Source organism: Chinchilla lanigera, unplaced genomic scaffold (assembly GCF_000276665.1).
Source record: "Chinchilla lanigera isolate Chin_1 unplaced genomic scaffold, ChiLan1.0 scaffold00163, whole genome shotgun sequence".
In the NCBI taxonomy this organism is placed as follows: Eukaryota; Metazoa; Chordata; class Mammalia; order Rodentia; family Chinchillidae; genus Chinchilla; species Chinchilla lanigera.
In genome coordinates, this window is record NW_004955564.1 from 132,381 (window position 1) to 151,846 (window position 19,466).

Below are 19,466 nucleotides of genomic sequence, written 5' to 3' on the forward strand. Positions count from 1 at the left end.
TCCCCTCTTGCTTAAGGTTGCACCGGCACTAGGGTGTGAACCACTGGGAGCGAAACGGTTGTTCCTCAGCATGGCTGACAGACTGGAGGGATTGCACACGGCTTACACAAGCGCCGTTCCAGGAACTCACTGATGTTAAATGTTTTTATCATGCTGATGAGGGGTTTATAGTCCCACAGTTACTGTACAGGTGACAGGGAGACCGAGGTTCTGGGCACAGGGATGTGCCTTAAAGGCTGAGGGTACAAAGGTGATGGGGCACGTGGGCAGCTGTCACGGCCAAAGCCCCAGAGCATACTTAGCAAGCAGCAGCACTCTGAGAGGAAGAGGTGACCTGTCCCCCTCTGTCACAGCCGGTGCGGTGGAGGGGGCCTTGGATTCAGTCCAAAGCGAGTCCTGCATCCCCCTGGCCTGCCCTCACGCCATGCTCCTCAGGTGCTGCCTCGGGCTGTGTTTTGTCCTTTTCAGCTCTGTCTCCTAGGGTTAGAAAAGACTCCGTACTGCTGGGAGCTGGGGAGTGCAGCCAGCTCCCTCCCGTCTTCCCCCTCCCCTCTTCCCCTTCTGTGAGGAGGGCACCTCGGGCATGGGGTGGGAGTAGGGACAGCCGCGCCCAACACCCCAATCTGGGTATCAGCAGAAGTGCTCGGCTCGTTCTCCGTGGGTGCTCGCTGGCTTCACAAGCCACCCCCAGCGCCAGCCACCAGCACGAGGTGTGGCCTCTGGGTGCTGTTCCTGCTCAGCGTATCAGGCACAGGGATTCTGCTGCTGGAGTAGCCGCACCACGCCAGCTAGCACCTTGTTTTGTCCCAGTCCTATCCCCCGACCCCCACCAGGCTGTCCACAGCCCCCTCCTTCCCTTAGAAGCCTGGGTTTGGAAAGGCTAGGGCTGGGATCATGAGGAGGGGACAGTGCAGGTTCTGTAGCCCCCCACAGTGCTGAGTGCTGTGTGACCACAGGACCTGGAGCGCTGATTCCCGTTTCAGAGTCCTGGACACCCATCCAAGTACTAACCAGGCCCGACCCTGCTTAGCTTCTGAGATCAGACATCAGGTGTGTTCAGGGTGGTATGGCCAGAGACCAGAGTCCTGGACTTCAGAGCGTCACATGGCCTGTCACAAATGCCTGTCGAACCTGAGGTTCCCCCTCTCACCCCAACCATCCAGGGATAGGCGCTTCACCTGGGGAAGAGGTTGCAGGCAGGTCACTGTCCCTGTCCCTGTCCTCCAAGTCTGTCCAGCAGGGGGATGCTGGTCCTTGGCCCGAGGGCTTGTCGTCACTGAGCTCCTGAATGAGTGGTCTCGGGGACTTGGGGTCTTGACTTTCGATTTCCAAGTCCCTCATCACTTCTTTCTTTAAAATGTCTGTGAAAGGTGCCTTGGCCTTCTTTCCAGGGTCCCTAGAGACTGCGAATATGCGTGAAAGGGCACCTACGGGTGAGTGTGCTGACCCAAGGAGGGCCGCGTCATCCAGTTCGGTGCCACTGTCCTCACTCCCGCTTGAGAGGGCCTCGATCTTCGGAGAGCACAGCTCCTAGTGGGGAAATAGGTACGTCCCAACACTGTTTTTGCAACAGCCACTCTAAAAACGCACTCTGCTGATGCTGCTTTTACGCCAAATGTCACCAGCTGTTGTGTGGCCAGACGGCAGTGATCGCAGGGGACACACTGGACAGTGCCCGTCTGGAGCAGCCTTAGGACGGGCGGTCCTTGGCCAGCACCTGCTGCTGAGCACTGCAGCCTACCTGCGCCCCCCCAGGACTCCACACTGCACTGCCCACCCGGCCTGGCCCCTACACGATACCCTCCCGGGTGGCCTTTGGCTATGTGTAGCCCAGCCCTGGGCACAACTCTCTAGAACTCTGCCTTGGACACCAGAGCCTCCACAGTAACCGTGGCCGCAAGTGCCTATTTCCTTTGCTAGCAACAGGTCACGCGAAGATGATGTCCAAGGCTTCCTCTCCCTCGGGCCCATGGGCTCCGGACAGTGCCTGAGGGAGGGTGGCCAGGTGAAGTAGGAAGATGCCCATGGCCCCTACCCACTCATTCCCTCTTCCTTTTTCTTTTTCCTTCCTTCAGGAGCTATAGTCAAACACATTCCTAAGATGTACATGTAAATGCACCAGAGGGAGAAAAGATGTTTTCCAGTAATTGTGTTCAGTGCACAGCCATTACAAATAGCGGTAAATGCATGTGCAAGAAAAGCCGAGTGGATTATAAAACCTTAAAACAAGCCGGAAGGAGCAGCTACAATTCCGTCATTAAGGCAAAAATGTAAGTGTATGCAGTGCTTTCTTTGATCATAGGACTTTTCAAGAGAAAATTGTGCTAACTGACAAGCGTGAAGTGGAATTCAGTCTGATGACAGGACAAACGTATACGGATAACCTTGTCCAGGTCTTCCAGAGCCGCGCCTGTGTCATCAACATCTTCTAAGTCAGGCAGGTCCTGCAAGAGCCAATGAGCCATAGGTCACCAGGGAGGCGGGGTACACGGAAACACGGTGCACAGGGAGCCTGAGGTACAGGCCAGCCCGGCACAGAGGAGAGAGACATCGCTCCCGCACACGCTCGTCACAGGCCCAGCACTGCCCTTCCAAGCATCAGATCTAATCTAGGAAAGCGAGAGCTTGCAGCCTGTGACAGGGTCGAAGCATCGCCACATCTTCATTTTATTTTTAGAGATACAGTTTTTAGCTCATCTTGAGAAAAATAATGGTACCCAAATCAAAAGTACCTGTGCACAAATGAGCCCTAGCGCCTTATGTGGGCTGTTTTGTACCTCCCCAAAACTGGTGGGACCTCCTAGTTTTGGTATGTGTTTGTGCATTTGTTTCATATCTTCATCTAAAGCAACTAGCCATCACGCTGGGGAGGAGGCACAGTGATTAGATGTGTGAACCCTGCAGAAATCCCCATGCTGGTTCTCAGCTGTGTGGCTCTAGGAACACTGTTTAACTTCTCTATCTCAACTTTACCATCTGTAAAATTGGGATAATAGTATATACCTCTTAGAGTAATTAGAAGGGTTGTATCAGTCAATACAAATCATCCTTAGACCAATGCCACATAGAGGGAAAGAACTCAGATAACATTGGCTACTTATAGTCAGTTCTCAAATGTTAAGCTATTAGTTGTCCAATTCTATTTCTTATCTGTACAACCAGAAAACTAGAAACCCATTGAGAATACTGACCATGATCAGCCTAACACTGAGTTGGGAAATGTTCAGATTTGGGGTAAACACCAGTTGAGAAGTTTAACAGAGGTGGTGAAGGAGAGGGGGTCCAGCTGTCCACTAGGGTGAGGCGACATGCTGAAAAGCACTTCCCTCAGTCGTGCCCCGTCAGGGCCACAGACCAATATGTGGCTTCCACAGTGGCCTGTCTCTAGGCCAATGTGACTACCACCAAAATGAGCAGAGCTCCAGGAAGGAGTGGTGCTTGAGGATGGGATCTGACATTCGCTCCACAGGCCTGAGAGAGGGGGCTCGGTGCAGGGACATCTGGAGAGCAAGGAGCCAACGGGAAGCCAGAACAATGCCGGGCCAGTGTGAAGCTGCCCGGCTAGGGCCGAGGCTCAGAGAGGCCCTGGCGACTGAGCAGGGCTCTGGGAGCAGCCAATGGGCTGAGTGCTTTGTGATGGCCTTCTCTGGGGAAAGCAAGTCTAGAGCTGGGCAGACAGCTCGATGGGGGCTGCCCGGGCCAGCTCCACCGGGGAAGGTCTCAGTGTGTGCAGGACCTGTGGGGCCCTGCCTGCCACCCAAGGGCCACACAAGGTGGCGAGGATCACAGAGGTGCAGGCTGACTGTTCTGCAAGGCTGAGTATGCCCGTACCGCGATGACGAGCTTCTCCTCAGTCCCCTGGTTCATGGCTTCTGCGTCCTCGGTTCCGGTCCTGTGCGGCTCTGTAGCCAACGAGCCTTCAGCAGCCACCACCCCGGAGGTCGACTCTGAGGAACAGAAGCAGCAGCCGTTGGTCCCGGTGTTACACCTGAGGGCCTGGGTGCCAACAGCCAGCCTGTGAGCCAAAGCACAGGGATCACAGCTGAGGCCGGACAAGACACCCCGAGCCCCTGGGGGAGAGAAGGCCAGAGGAGGCTGCCCCTCCCCGCTGTGACCTGGAGGTCAGGCCCAAGAGGAGCTGCCATCCGGGCATGGAGCAGGAACCTGGAGAGGGCAGCCGGCCTGCACCTTCGTCACCAGCGCACCTTCCACAGAGGGCACCTCCCAGCCTGAGGGTCCAGGACTTGTTCCAATGAGGAAGCACCGATTGCAGCCTCTCCCTCCCAAGGCTCCTGGGCGATACCCGAGCCCTGCAAAATCCATGTGTGACAGCAGCTAAGCTACAGCTAAGAGGGCAAGAAGTCCCAAGCCCCAAGGCCTGTCGGTCTCCATCCTGGAAAACAGTAGGGGAAACACGGCCCTGCCAGGGAGAAGGGGTTCCAGAAGCCTGGAGTGGTTGGACCATGGGGTGTTCCCTAAGGCAAAATCGAAACATGGTGAGTTTCTGGATGGACACGGAAGCCCCGAGTCCCACAGGAGAGGAGTGGCAGCCAGCACTGGAGGAGGCTGAGCCAGGCTCCCAGGAGCTGGTTCTGTCCCTGGTGGCAGCAGCTGTCACTCTGCCCTCTGTGCTCTGCAGCTGGGCCTCTGCCAACCTGGCCCCTTGCTATATTCCTTCTCTTCTTTTCTGACTCACCTAGTGCTTAGTCCCAGCATCGGGGAACCGCGGACTCCAATTTCTGACAGGACACCAGCACACACGCACGCATCCACACACGCACAGGAACGTCATGGCCTGTCCCCATGGGCATTTGCATTTCCACATACCTGTTCCTCTAAAAGATCCCATGCTGAGATTCCTCAGATGTTATTGATCATGAGGTGGCTAATAAATCTGAATTCATGGAAGCACTAAGATGGGGCATGGTGGCACAAGCCTGCACCCCCAGCACTCTGGGAGGCTGAGGCAGGAGGATCATGAGTTGGAGCAACTCAGCAATTTAGCAAGACCTTGTCTCAAAATTAAAAAAAAAAAAATGGGGGCCGGGCATGGTGGCAAAGTTCTGTAATCCCAGCATTCAGGAGTGGAGCAGGAGGAGAATTCCGGGCCAGCCTGGGCCACAGTGAACCAAGGCCAGCCTGAACTACATAGCAAGACCCTGTCTCAAAAAAAAAAAAAAAAAAAAATGAAGGAGGCTGGAGATGTAATTCAGTGTTATAACGTTGGGCTGAATCCTCAGTACTGGGAGGAGGAAGGTATATAAAGTATGATTTTAAAAAATATGGTGAAAGTTTACTTTCTCGACAGTAAAAGACATGTTATTAGTCTGAGAATGCTCTCCCTCCCTTCGAACGCATTTATCCCATCGTTCTCTCCACTCTGAAGAGTCTTCTCACGGCTTTACTTGTGCTGTCATGGATGCCTTGATGTTCTGAGTCCACTCACATTGTTCACCTTTCAGGGTCGCTCTGGCTTTGGGGCCGAGCCGGAAGTCACACAGAACCAGATCTGACGAATGAGGGAGGTGAGAACACAGTCATGTTTTTAGGAGCCGCCTTTCCTCTGCGTGGCACTGAGCAGCAGCATTTGTTTTCCTTTTTTTTTTTTTTTTTTTTTTTTTTTTTTTTTTGGTACCGGGGATCAAACTCAGGACCTGGCGTTTGCTAGGCAGGCACTTGTGCCACTGAGCTACATCCCCGGCCCTTGATCACACCTCCTAAAGACACTCATGGAAGAGGACTTCCACAGCTGCTTCAGAAGGTGACAAGAATGATAAGTGTGTTTGGAGATTCTGAAGAGGATTCATGGCAGTGTGTCTTTTGCTGTAATTGTTTTTGTGGTTTTGAGATAGTCTAACTATGTAGCCCAGGTTGGCCTCATACTCTCAAATGATTCTCCTGCCTCAGCCTCCCAAGTGCTGGGATTACAGTTGTGTGCCACTATGCCTAGTGCTACTATAATAATTTCTTATTTATGCCATTCATTTTTATTACGCTGTATATTGCCAATAGCTTTACATGTTTTTATTTTTTATTTATTTAACATGGTTACTACAAGATCTCTTCTCAGTGGCTCCTGCATTTCTGTTAAGCAATGCTGCCTAGAACTTGGGAGTAGCTTATGTGCTCTGTCGTGTAGTAACAGCAATAGAAGGGTGAGGCTCAGGCTCCAGGTACGACCCTCGCTTGCGGAATTACCTTCCAGGGGCACCGGGTTCGGAGCAGACAGGCTCCCTGCAGGTGCCCGGCTTTCTGCCTTTCTGCCGACTTCCACCGGTCCCGCCTCTCCCCCGCTGGGCTCGTCCGGGAACAGCTCATCCTTGGCCGCAAAGCTGTCCTTCACAAACAGCTCCATCTTCTGCTGCGTGTCCCCTGCCACGGGAGGCTCATCCTGCCTGTCCCTGTCGTCTGCCGGTGACACCAACCCTAAATGAGGGAGGTCAAAGGTGAGCGTGGGACATCAGGGAGAACACAAGGTGGTGCGCTTCTGAGCTGAGCACCCTGGGCTGCCAGGCACGCAGGAAAGGAAGAGCCTAGAGGGCTGGGGATGGTGACCCACCTCTGTAATCTCAGCCTCGGGAAGCTGAGGCAGGAGGGTCACAAGTTCAAGCCCAGCGAAGGCAACTTAGTGCCTGAGCAACACTGTCTAAAAAAACCCAACTAGGTGTGGTAGCACATGCCCATAATCCCAGCACTCGGGAGACTGAGGTAGGAGGGTTCCCGGCCAGCCTGGGTTATGTAAGGAGGAGGTGGCCACCACAGCTGGAAGAGACAAGACTCTCCCTAGAGCTTCCTGAAGAAGCAGAATCCCTAGATACCTTGGTCTGAGTCCCGTGAGACCCACTCAGGGGTTTCACCTCCAGACCTGTGATAACAAATCAGTCTGTCCTAAGCTGATGACATGAGGGTTTGATATGGAAAAGAGGCTGGAGTCCCAGGGTCTGAATGCCTTGCAGACAGGCCCGGGAGGGTCTTCTGCTCACTGCTCAGGGTTGGACCCTGTTCCTGGCGCTGCGCCCCGGGACCCTTCTACTTTCCCATGAAGCAACCTCGGTGGGCATCTGGTGGGGGCTGCTCAGAGAACGAGCAGCCAGGGATGAGGGATAGAAGCTTGGGGTTGCAGGCTCCCCCACGCCGTTCTCCAGGGAGGGGAGGCAACAGGATGGAGGTGTCATCATCCACCGTGGAAAGCCCTGAGCTCTGGGGCCTGGCGCCTCTGGATTGTGGCACAAGGAGGTGGCAGAGGGACAGGCTTGACGGCCCTGAGCTCCTTCCCCCACACCTTGCTGTGGGCATGGCTCCATCCAGCTGTTCATCTGGAACCTTACGGCAGAAACCAGAAGACGTGGCGAATACCTGTAATCTTAGCACCCAGAAGGCGGAGGCAGGAGGATCACCACAAGTTCAAGGCCAGCCTGGACTACACAGTGAACTCAAGGGCATCCTGAACTGCATAGTAAGACCGTGTCTCAAAAACAACAAAAAAAATCCCACACATAAGCGACTGAATTTGATGACCCAGGCTGGCCTGATCTACATGGAGCTGCTGGAATGCCAGCACATACCTCCCTCTCGGCCTTCTTTCTCTCTCCTGCGCGCCTCTGCCCGCTGCTTGATCATGGCCAGGGCTTCGATGCTGTCTGCAATCTTCTTCCGCTCTCTGCTCTCCCAGAGCTCTCTCTCCTCCTTCTCCGCCGCGTACCCTCCTCGGGCCCAGGCCTCTGCACATGCTCTGTGTGCAGAAAATACAACAGAAGCAGGGAGATGTAAAGGTAAATTCCCCCTAGGATGCTGTCTGACCAGACTTGTACGGTTCCTTCAAAATCAAGAGAAAAGGCCCAAAAGACAAATGATTTGGGAACTTATATCCACATAAAAACCTGCATGTGGATGTTGACAGCAGTTTTAGTCTAATTGGCAAAAATTAGAAGCAACCTAGGTGTCCCTCTATAGGCAAAAGGACAAACCATGGTATACAGTAGACAAGACAGTATTATTCAACAACAAAAAGAAGTAAGCTATCAAACCACATAGCTGCTGGTAAGTGGAGGAAGCCAGTATGAAAAGACAACATGCCGGGCATGGTGGTGCATGCCTGTAATTCCAGCACTCAGGAGGCTGAGGCAGAAGACTGTTGGAAGTTCAAGACCAGCGTGGGCTACAAGGCCAGGCTGAACTGCATGGTGAGATCCTGCCTCAAAATAAAAAAGGCCAAAAAAAAAAGAAAAGAAAAGACAACATGCTGTAAGATCCCAGCTCCATGGCATCTGGAAAAGCACAGTTATGGCGACATTAAAGGACTGTGGTGCCCGGGGCTGGGCTGGGGCTATGAGATGGATTTTCAAGGGACTTTCAGGGCCATGAAACTACTCTGTGTGGTACTGCACTGGGGCACATGTGCCTGTGCATTTGTATACCCCGAAGCATGACCCCATAAGCACACCGTGGAGTGCAGTGAGTAATAAAACATGGGCCTCTCTACACCAAGTGTAGCACATGACTGTCGGGTGTTAGTGACGGGCGGATGGCGACGGGGAGGTGTAGAAGGAACTCTTCATACTCTGTGCTGAACTTTTCCATCCACCTATAGCTGCTCTCAGAAAGAGTCTATTCGTTTTAAAACCTGAGCAAAGAAACCGAACAGTCATTTTCCCAAAGAATACATACACATTGCCACTAAAAGGGTGCTTGTCGTTAGCCACCAGGGAAATGCAGATCAAACCCACGATGAGACACCACTTCATGCTGCCCCTGAGGGCGGAGCAAGAAGAGGGGCGAAGGCGTGTTTTGGTGAGGATGTGGAGAAGCTGGACCCTGAGCACACTGCTGGGAGGAGTGGGACGCGGGTGCAGCTGCTTTGGGACATCATTTGGTGGTTCCTCAAAAGTCAAGCATAGAGTTCCCATTTGACCTGGCAATTCCACTCCTTTCTATATACCGAAAAGAACAAACCTACATCTGCACAAACACTGCACAACAGCATTAGTCACAATAGCCACAACTCAGAAAACCTAAATTTCCAAAACTGGATGGAAAAACAGCCCGTGGCAGGTCAGGATGGAATGTTATACAGCAATAAAAAAGGATTGAGCATAGGTGCAGGCTGCACCGTGGGTGAGACTTGACAACAAGATGCTGTGTGACAGGCACCGGACACAAAGGCCACACACTGACTCCATCCATATGGAGCGTCCAGAGCAGGCAAATCCGCGCACACAGTGGACTGTGGGTCACCAGGGCTGGAGGAGGAAGGAATGGGGAGTGACAGCTAATGCAGATGGTGTTTCAGGGTGATGAAATACCCTGAAACTTGCTGCGGCATGACTAGCATTCTGCAAATACACAGAGACCCATTGCATTTAAATGGGTGAATTAGATAGCGAATGAGGTACAGCTCAATAAATGTTTTTTTTTAATCCAATGGCTTAAACACAGGAGGCTTAACTTTAGAGAGCAGATTCCCACTGGATAAATCAAAGGTACAGAATGTATTTGGAAATAGGGTTTTGACATACAGTGTAGCAGAGAAAGATCATAAGCCCCCAGACAGAAGGCGCTATAGGAATAGACTCTGTTCTGGTCTCAGCCTCTTATCTCCCAGCGGACCCAGGCAGAGTCTGCCATGCACCAGGAACCATGCTAGATAGGTGTTGGGGCCACAGTGACCCTGACGTGCGCCCAGGGCTCCTTGGTGGGGTTGCCCTGCAGTATGCTGGGGCGGGGGAACAGCTTTTGAGGAGGAAGTGAGTCTGCGCCAGTGCCCCATGCATCCCAAGACAACAAGGGACAGAGAAAGTACCACACAGGATGGGTGGCAGGTCCTGAGGTCCCTCCAGAGGTCAGGGAGAACACACCTGCAGCCGTAAGGACAGTGTGGGGTGCTGGATGGGGCTGGACAGGATGCTAGCCGGTGCTACCCTGGTCATATCAATGTCTGCCCTGAACTCACATGTGTCTCCCCTGGCTGGGGTGCAGCCAGAACCTCAGGGTGCTGCTCTTTGGTTCACTGCTAAGAGCCCGATACCTGCTAGGAGTCCAGCTGGGAAGCCTGCCAGGCTGCCCAGCCCAGAACCCAGAGAATGGCCAATCTCTGGATTTCTCCGCAGGTAAGAAAAGTGGAAGCAGAGAAGAAGACTCTAACTTCGACTTGAGCTCTTTGTTAGTTTGGTTTAAATTTGTGAGTTCAGAAACATATTACAAGCTACATTTCTTTTGAAATGTCATATGATTCAAAATTTGTATTCTATTTCCCCTCAAGCACTCCATGTTAACACATAGTTTTAATCTAAGTTAGAATTACTACTGACCTAAATCAAAAGTAAGTTAAAAACACAAGGCCAGGTGTAGTGGCACACACCCATAACCACAGCATGAGGGAGACTGAGGCAGGAGGACAGCCACAAATTCAAGGCTGGCCTGAACTACATATTGAGATGCTGTCTCAAAAAAAAAAAAAGAAAGAAGAAGAAGAAGAAGAAGGAGGAGGAGGAGGAGGACGAGGAGGAGGAGGAAGACGGAGAGGGGGAGGGGGAGGGGGAGGGGAAGAAGGTGGAAAGAAAAGGAAAAGAAAAAAAAAACCCACAAGTAGAAGTAGTGACAATAACTGCTACTCAAGAGGCACAGAAGGAGGATTACAAGTACAAGGCCAACCTGAGTAACATAGATTTTGTATAAAGATAAAAAAACTTTTAAAGGGCAGGGGATGTATTTATGTATATGTGGCTGCTTTGTTCTGTCTTATTTGAGACAGGGTCTTGATGTATAGTTGAAGCTGGCCTTGAACTCATATGTAGCCCAGGCTAGCCTCAAAGTCATGGCAGTCCTGCCTCAGCCCCCTCAATGTTGGGATTACAAGCTTGTGCCACCTGCCTGGCTTGGATGGGGATATAGCTCAGTGGTAGAGTGCTTACCTACCATTAGTGAGGCCCTGGGTCTAATCCCCAATACGGCAAAACAAGCAAGCAAACAAAAGCTCGTTTTAAACAAGGGCGCTGGGAAGGAGTCATGAACAAAGTATTCATAAAAGAGGGATGGAAAAATGACCAGCCTCAACAGATATCCAAAAACGCAAATTTAAAATGATGAGATACCATTTTCACTCATCAAGTAACTTGGCAAAGATTCTTTTCACAGGCTATGTCTGGTGAGATTGTAAACTGCTATATAAACTGTCTAAAGAACAATTAGAAACTAGAAGATCTTTTTAAAAGTCTCAGACCGTGTGTGTGTGTGTGTGTGTGTGTGTGTGTGTGTGTTACTAGACATTAACTTCAGTGAACCCAGGGTTTTTGCACGGAGCTACATCCCCAGTGTTTTTTGTTTCTGTTTTTGTTTTTTTAATTTTGACAGTGTCTTGCTAAGTCTCTAAGTTGTCCATGCTGGGTCTGAACTTTTGATCCTCCTGCCTGGGCCTCCTAGAGTGCTAGGATTACAGGCGTGTGCTACCACACCTGGCTTCAAGCCACATTAACCTGGGGATACTACACCCACAATTCCATCCCAAGGAAATCTGTAGCAGTGAGGTTAAAAAAAACTGCCTACAAGGACAGTTATCAAAAGAATATAGATTCTATAAATGAGTGCTCGGATTCTATTACAGGCAGATAGTGGCCATTAAACCTGTGTCCAAAGAATATATAATGGTGTGTGAAAATGCACAAAAATCAGAAATTTTAAAAGCCTAATAGTATGCTTACTCAACTATTAAATATCCAAATACGAGCCAGAGGCTTCTCCCTGCTTACCTGTCCTTTGGAAAAACTGGCCTGTCATCCAGATAAGTCAAGTGTTTCAGTCGCACAGTGACCGTCCTTCGGTAATTAGCAATTTGCTTAATAACGGGGTTTCCCATCAGGTTCAGCACACGCTGGAAAGCAAACAAGCAGAGCCAAACTAATAGCTGAGAACAGATGGGGTTAATGTACACATGCTGGTCCAGTACAACTCCTGTGCGGGACTCAATGCAGCTCGGTACAATATGTGTTCTTGAGCAAAACGGAAGTGTTAGTGTCCTGTTCTGGTGCACTGATTAGAGACATCAGAAGGTTTTGTTGGGGCTGGGGACTTAGCTCAGCGGCAAAAGCACCTGCCTGGCAAGTGCAAGGCTGTGAGTTCGGTTCCCGGTACCAGAGAAAAACCCAAAAAAAACAAAAACAAAACAAAACAAAAAAAGAAGGTTTTGTTGTTCTGGTGCCATTAGAACTGTCCAGGTCATTGAGCTGCCTTCTCTACTTGAGCTTTAGAGCTCAGACCTCAGCATCCTTCCTGAACAATACTGGGAGACATTTCCTGAGCCTTGTCCAAGTGTAGTGATTCTTTTTTTTTTTTTTCAGCCATTATTTTAAAATATTTTTTTTATTTTATTAGTTTTTGCCCAATCTCTTGTACCGAAGTGCATCTCAGTCTCATTGATGGTTTTCTTTTCTTCCCAGCTAGGGCCTATTTTAAGAAGACATTCACCGTGGTGACAGACAAGGAGCAGGGACCGAGGGAAAGAATAGAAAATGTCCTTATTCACTGTGAGCACGGTGGCACAGAGGGCCTTTCTCATGGGGTCTGAGGTGAGGTCAGGAAAGAGGAAGGCCCAGCAGTGGCCTGGTATCCTCCCCCATCGGCAAATGCCAACCTCCTCACTTGTTCAAAGAAGCTCAAAGAAGGCAAATGGTTAAGAGTGAATGAATCATTTTAAATGTTTGTGTATAGCCATTAAATATTTTTCATGCATAAGCCAGGCATGGTGATGCATACCTGTAATCTCAGCACTAGTGGCAACTTTTTTTTTTGGTCAAAGGCCATTGGAGTTCAGACAAAAGGATATAGGAACCCATGTGCTGGGGGCTTTACATCTAAAATGTTCTCCAAAAGTCTCACATTTGGAGGTGGGGCCTGGTTGGAAGGGCTGGCTCACTGGGGGCATGTAGAAGCAAGTAGACAGTAGGTACCACCAGCATGGTGCAGTAGAGAACACTGAGCCAGGAGCTCATTAAATCTCTGACTCCATCATTTTAATGGAAAATACTAGGGACAGCAGAACATGTCAAATGACACCATGAGGATGCAATCAACCAACACCAGAATGTGGGAAACTGCTGGATGAAGTCCCTAATTGCTCTGACAAATAAATGACAGGAGGGGAAAAGAGGGAAGGAAAGTTGTCACAGACCAAAAGGAACCAAGCTGACAAGTAACGCAATGACAACACCTACTTTTAGTTTGGATTTCAGCAACCCAACTGTCAAAACACATTTTTAAGATAAATGGGAAAAATTGAACATGGCCTAGATATTAAATGTGGTCAATATATTTTAAATATAATAGTGTTATTGTGATTATACTTAGTAATCCCTATCTGTCAGAGACACACTCTGAAATATTTGTGGGTGACATGACAGCTGATCTTTAGGATGCTCCAGCTAAAAACACAAAGAGGAAAGAAGGTAAACAAGGAAGCAAAAAGAAAGGAAAGGAGGATAGAAGCAAGGGAGGGTAGGAAGGAGGAATGAAGTAAGATTGGTGTTTAAAGAACATAAAACAATGCAAGTTGGTTTTTTGTTTTGTTTTGTTTTTACCAAATCAGGTATGCTTTCGAGGATGCTCAGGATCTCTGGGTCACTCAACTTATTGTGGGAAAGGTCAAGGACACAAAGGTTTAAACATTCCTTTAGGTGCTGGATGTCTTCCACTGTCTCCAGGTGGTTGTGGGCGATCTGTAGTGTGTTCAGGACCGGAAGGCATGCTGGAAGGGAGCACAGCACAAGTGAGAGACCAAGAGCTGAAACGGTTCTCACCGACAATATAAACCCCTAGAGATCTTTCATCCCCCAGGGAGATGGCTGCAAGGCAGACAGAAAAGCGGCTGAGGCTCTTACAGAGGTTCTCAATGGTCTTGATATAATTGTTACTGAGGTTCAGAGCATCCAGTTTCTGCAGAGGTTCCAGGTTCTCGATTTTATGAATCAAATTCACTTGCAGGAAGAGGCAGCGCAGTTCAGTTTGGGCCTCTAGGTTCTGGATTTTCTGTATTCCATTGCACTCCAGCCAGAGACAGCGCAGACCCGTGTACTCCTCTAGGTTCTCAATGCAGTCAAACCCTGGGGAGAGGGCTCAAGGTCACCTTTGTTTTTGTCTGTAGTTAGGGAATGAACATTTGTGTTACCTCAGAAGTCATGTGTTGAGGGTTGCGGATATAGCTCAGTGGTACAGTGCCTGCCTGGCAAGCATGAGGTTGTGAGTTTGATTCCCGGTACCAAAAAAAAATCATCTGTTGAAATCTCTTTTTCTGGCACTGAGGACTGAACACAGAGCCTTCATACTGACTTAGATCCCTAGCCATTTTGTTTTAGTTTTTTGAGACAGGGTCACATTAAGCTGCTAAATTGCCTAGGCTGGACTCAAACTCATGATCTTCTTGCCTCAGCCTCCTAGAATGCTGGGATTACAGGCCGGCATCACCACACCTGGCCATATGTTGAAATCTGAATCCTTGATATGACAGTAGTAGGAAGTAGGAGGCTCCAGAAGGTGATTGGGTCCTGAGCATGGAGCCCACCCTCACAAATGGGATTAGTGCACTTATAAGAGGCTTCTGAGAGCTCCCTCACCCCCACACCATGTGGGAACCCAAACAGTGGGCTCCATCTGTAAGCCAGAAAGGGGCCCTCGCTGGACACCAAATTTACCAGACCTTTGACCTCGGACTTCCAAGCATCTATAGCAGCCCTGATGGCACTGAGACACCTACCTACAAGCCATCCACGTCTCATCCAGTGACAACTTTTCTTTGACCAACCATTGCTCTCCTACTACTGCCCCAAGGGTCTCTGGGTAGCCAGAGTCCAGTGATTCATTTGGAGCTGGTCACACCTAGCCAAGCAGAGCCAACTTCGATGAATCATGAGGAGTTTTGCTGGCTTCTCTGGAAAGGACAGGTCTTTCTGCCAGAATTACCCACTTGTCATGGTGACATTTAAGCAATAATTCTTCAGTGTGATCAAATAACCCATCACTGTTCATGTCTCTTGCCTTCTATTTCAACTGTGTATTGTCTGAATCAGAATAGAAGTAAGGTCCAAACAAATCGATGCCTCTGATTTACCTTTTCCCCCCTGCAGTGTTGAGGATGGGATTCTCCAGCCCCAGCAGGGCTTCAGATGGCAGACGCCAGCTGATTGTCCCACTACAGCCTCGCGAGTCCAAGCCAGAAGCACCCAGCTAATCACTCCTGGACTGGTGGCCCTCAGAAAAAGTGTGAGCTAATGAACTTGTGTTTTAATTTGCTAAGTTTCAGGATTACTTCTTATGCAATAATGGTAAGTAATGCAGACATCTCTCCCTGGGCTCCTCTACCTGCCTGACTCTTCCTACTTGGCCTAACTTGCTGGGTCTTGTTCCCCACCATCGCTGTCAGTGTCCAGGGACCTGTCCTCCCAGGTCACTTTACCCACTGCTACACTTAGATGCTGGGTAGACAGTTTTGGAGGTGAGGAGATCAGTAAGAAGTCATCCAAACCCCAAGAAGCCTGTGCTGCAGAGACCTGGCCTGCACCTCTCTGGCTGAGCACCTTCCTCCTGTTGCCGGCCCAACCCCTAAGCCACCTAAGGCATCTGTGCCACGTCCATTTCTGCATTCTTGGCACCGAGCATGGTCCCCGGTTCACAGAAGGCTCTTGGCAAATACTTGCTGAACAAACAAATGAACAAAAAACTGACTGATGCAGCAGGTTAGCCACCAAGCTCAGCACAGCCTGGGAGCTCTGGCCCTTCTTTATCACCGGTAGGAAGAGCCCTGCCCATAACGCTGCACTTCGATTGAGATGTGATACCAGACACCAAGCCTGAGCCTGACGGGTGCTGCTGTTCCTACTTCTCCTTCTGGGTGGTACCCCAAGAGCCTTCTCCTTTGCTTTCTACACCGCTCTTCAATCCTTCATAAGCCCAGAGCATTCACAAACTAATTTTCTGCTTTGGAAAAATCGTATACTCTTAGACAACATAAAATAAAAGATACCCATATATTTGCTTGATACCCGTAAGCCAGTGACCCAGCTTGTGAATTCTAGTCAAACATGATTTTTTCCTGAATAGAAATACTATTTTTTCATAAATCTTCCCTAAACTCTGACATTTCCACTTAAATATAATCTGAGTACTAAGGATGACCTCTGCAAGCAGTTTTTGATAGCACTAAGGTCTTTCCAACTGATGTTAAGTGTCCCCTCTCTGAAGTCCTTACCTTTGAAGTGTAAATACAGCACATCATTCAGTGCTGGGGTATGGTAAAGCTTGTGCTGCTTACAGAGTTTTCGTAGGAACTGTTTAGTCATTCTGTCAAAATAAAAAAAATGAACAAGAAATTTATTATAAAGTATATCCCAAGTAATATCATTACTATACTCATTTATGTCTAAAATTCTACATCCTGATATATGCCCGGTACTTATTTTAAGTCCCCGTTCTCTCCTTACCTCCTTACCTCTTCTCTTTTTTCTCCTTCTCCCATCTCTCTTCCTTTTCCTTCCTTTCCTTTCTTTTTCTCCAACTCCTCTTTTTCTTCGTCCTCCTAATCCTTTTTAGGATAGCTTTTAAGACCTCACCCAATATTACTTATAGCATTCTTAAAAACTGCATTTTGTGCCCTAGTAAAAATACTTTTAATAGTATCATCAAGAATTACAGATGTGTCTTTCTCCAGGTCTAGCATTAAAGTTTTACAGCATGTAGTTAGTTGTGCCACAGAAGCAGCGCCGGCCAGTCAGACTCCACAATTTAACAGTTCTCAGACAGTGAGTGGGCTATCTGGTCTCCATGAGCCTTCGTCTTCTCGCCTGTACAAGGGAGTGATTATCCCACTTGCCTTACCTGATGGTGGCAACCCTTCTACGTACCTGGGGCCCTCATATTCCCTGTCACTTCTTGGTTGTGCTAAGTGACTGACTGATTCGCTATCACCACTCTGCTTCTGCTGGCTTTGGCAGGGTATGTCTGAAGGACCCACACATATTTTCTTAGGGTCATCAATTTCTGTAAAATAAAAGAGATCTGGTTACAGAGATCAAGAAATGTACCAAAAAAGCCCCCAATTTCAACTTGACTGATAACTGTCCACTTTCAGTATGGAATACCAGAAATCTTTAAATGTGTAACAGTTTTTAAAATACTGGCAAAGATTGTAAATTTCACTTCTTAGGTGATCATCTGCAAAAACTATAAAGTGCACATGGAAATACATGCAAAGATTTTTTTTTGCATCATTTACAACAGCATAAAACTCTTAATAAAGCAAATGTCTATCCAGAGAAATTTACATAAAACAATGAATTACTCTTCTACTTTTGGAAATAATGCACCAATAGCTACATCAATCAACAGGATTATTCTCAGAAATATACAGAGAAAGGGGCTGGGGATTTAGCTCAGTGGCAAAGCGCCTGCCTGGCAAGCGCAAGGTCGTGAGTTCGGTTCCCAGTACCGGAGAAAAACCAAAAAAAAAAAAAAAAAAAAAGAAATATACAGAGAAAAAGCATATTTTCATAAAAGGATCCCATTATATAAATTAAAACATGCAAGCCAATGTTATGTATTGTTTAAAGATAATGTATAATGGAGAAGTGATTGAAGACCCCTTATGAAATTCTGAACAAGGAAAAGAATGGGAATATAGGACGAGAAATATCAGCTTTATGTGAAATGTTTTATTTCCTTAACTTAAACAAGACTGAAGAAATATGACAAAATGTTAATTGTTTTCATCTTGGTGATAATACATGGGTACTGCATTTGTTTAATGTTCTCTGTCCTTTTGTCTTTGAAAAAAATTTCTCAGAGTCAGGTATGGTGGGGTATGCCTGTAATTCCAGCACTCTGTGAGGCTGAGGCAGGAGGCCTGCAAATTTAAGCGCAGCCTGGGCAACTTAGCAATTTAGCAACATCCTGTTTCAAAGTAAAAAAAATTTTAAAAAGGGCTGGGGATGTAGCTGAGTAGAAGGCCCTAGATTCAGTCCCCAGTATCACACAAACACATGCACACACACACACACACACACACACACACACACGCTCGTGCGCGCGAGCCAAGTATGATGGTGCACACCTGTAATATAGTAACCAGGAAGCTGAGGTGGGAGGAATACCATTTTAAGCCCAGTCTGGGCTACAGAGTGAGTTCAAGCCCAGCCTAAACTATATAGCAAGGTCCTGTCTCAAAAAACAAAAATGACAACACAAAAAAAAAAAAAGAAAGAAAAGAGGAAAGAAGGAAAGAAAGAAGGAAATCTTAAATGCATGAAAAGAAACAAAAATCATGAAATACTGGGAATCCCTTTGGTGTAAATAAAATGAGAATATTCAAGTGCACTTAAGTTTTCTAAAAGATCGATTACAATTGGCCAACTCAATTGCATGTAATCTGGAAGGCTGTTGGCTATTGCATGCACTTGGTCTAGTGAATGAGACTAAGCACCTGCGTGTGGGGACTCTGTCTGATGCCTATTGCTTTCTCATTGCACACACTGCCCAGACACAGAGGAACTAGATGAATATTTCTGGAATAAATAATGTGTACTCAGTATATAATTGATCGATTATATTAATAAGCTGTGTTGTCATTTATGAGTGGCCTAGTACATGCCAGAAACTTTCACTGTAATTATCTTTGTATGTCTCTGTATAATTATCTGGTTACAGATGAAGAGACGGAGGCTCAGATATGTTAAGCTTTAAGCCAATGGCCATAAACCTGGGAGCTGGACAGTTACAGTCTGAACGCAGTGTGAGTGACTCCAAAGCCCATGACTTTCCACTGAGTGCTATCAAGTCCTTAGACCTCTCATACACTTTCCCCTCCAGAGTCTGAGCAACAGCTGCTCAAGATGTATTTGTTGACGGGGTTCAAACACAAACCTGGTCGCTAAAAGCTTTCCCGTAGGGCCCAAGCCTAGAGGGAGCAAAGGCTGAAACCTTGCTTTTAGCCCTTTCTTGGAAACTTTGGTGAGTGGTCGCACACTGGCCCCAGGACTACCAACTTTTCAGCCTCTTTACATGTGTCAAGCGCTGGACTAGACACTTTGAATCCTAACCTATCCAGATGGCCTGCTCTGATGTCTGTGGCTTGCAGTCTACAGTGCAGAAAACCTTTGCTTTCCCATGATGATACATTTAAAAGAAAAGTTGCTGGACAGAAGAATGTGTGTTGGGCCAGGGCTTGGGCTCCGGAGTCTGACTGCCCACATCTGAGCATCTGTTGTGTAACTGGCTAGCTGATGGCAATCAGTTGGGAGCAAGTTTAATACCTCTGTAAGTCTTTGCTTCTTCATCTGTATGAAATGGGGAGAGAATGAAACAAACGCTTGACAAAACTCCTTTAAAACTTGTTAATTTGGGGCTGGGGATTTAGCTCAGCGGCAAAGCGCCTGCCTGGCAAGCGCAAGGTCGTGAGTTCGGTTCCCGGTACCGGAGAAAAACCAAAAAAA

At 48.3% G+C, this 19,466-nt stretch overlaps 1 protein-coding gene across 1 annotated transcript; it reads right to left on the reverse strand.

Moving 5' to 3' along the window:
• Positions 1 to 116: 116 nt before the first annotated feature.
• Dnaaf1 (dynein, axonemal, assembly factor 1) lies at positions 117 to 17,019 on the reverse strand (the record flags this gene model as incomplete). The annotated part of the gene is given in 11 exon segments (XM_013509203.1): positions 117 to 477; positions 1,179 to 1,530; positions 2,385 to 2,444; positions 3,832 to 3,947; positions 6,199 to 6,426; positions 7,566 to 7,732; positions 11,745 to 11,866; positions 13,569 to 13,735; positions 13,869 to 14,090; positions 16,232 to 16,323; positions 16,884 to 17,019. Coding segments are annotated over 11 exon segments (1,760 nt in total), but the record flags the coding sequence as incomplete, so codon positions are not given.
• Positions 17,020 to 19,466: the final 2,447 nt, after the last annotated feature.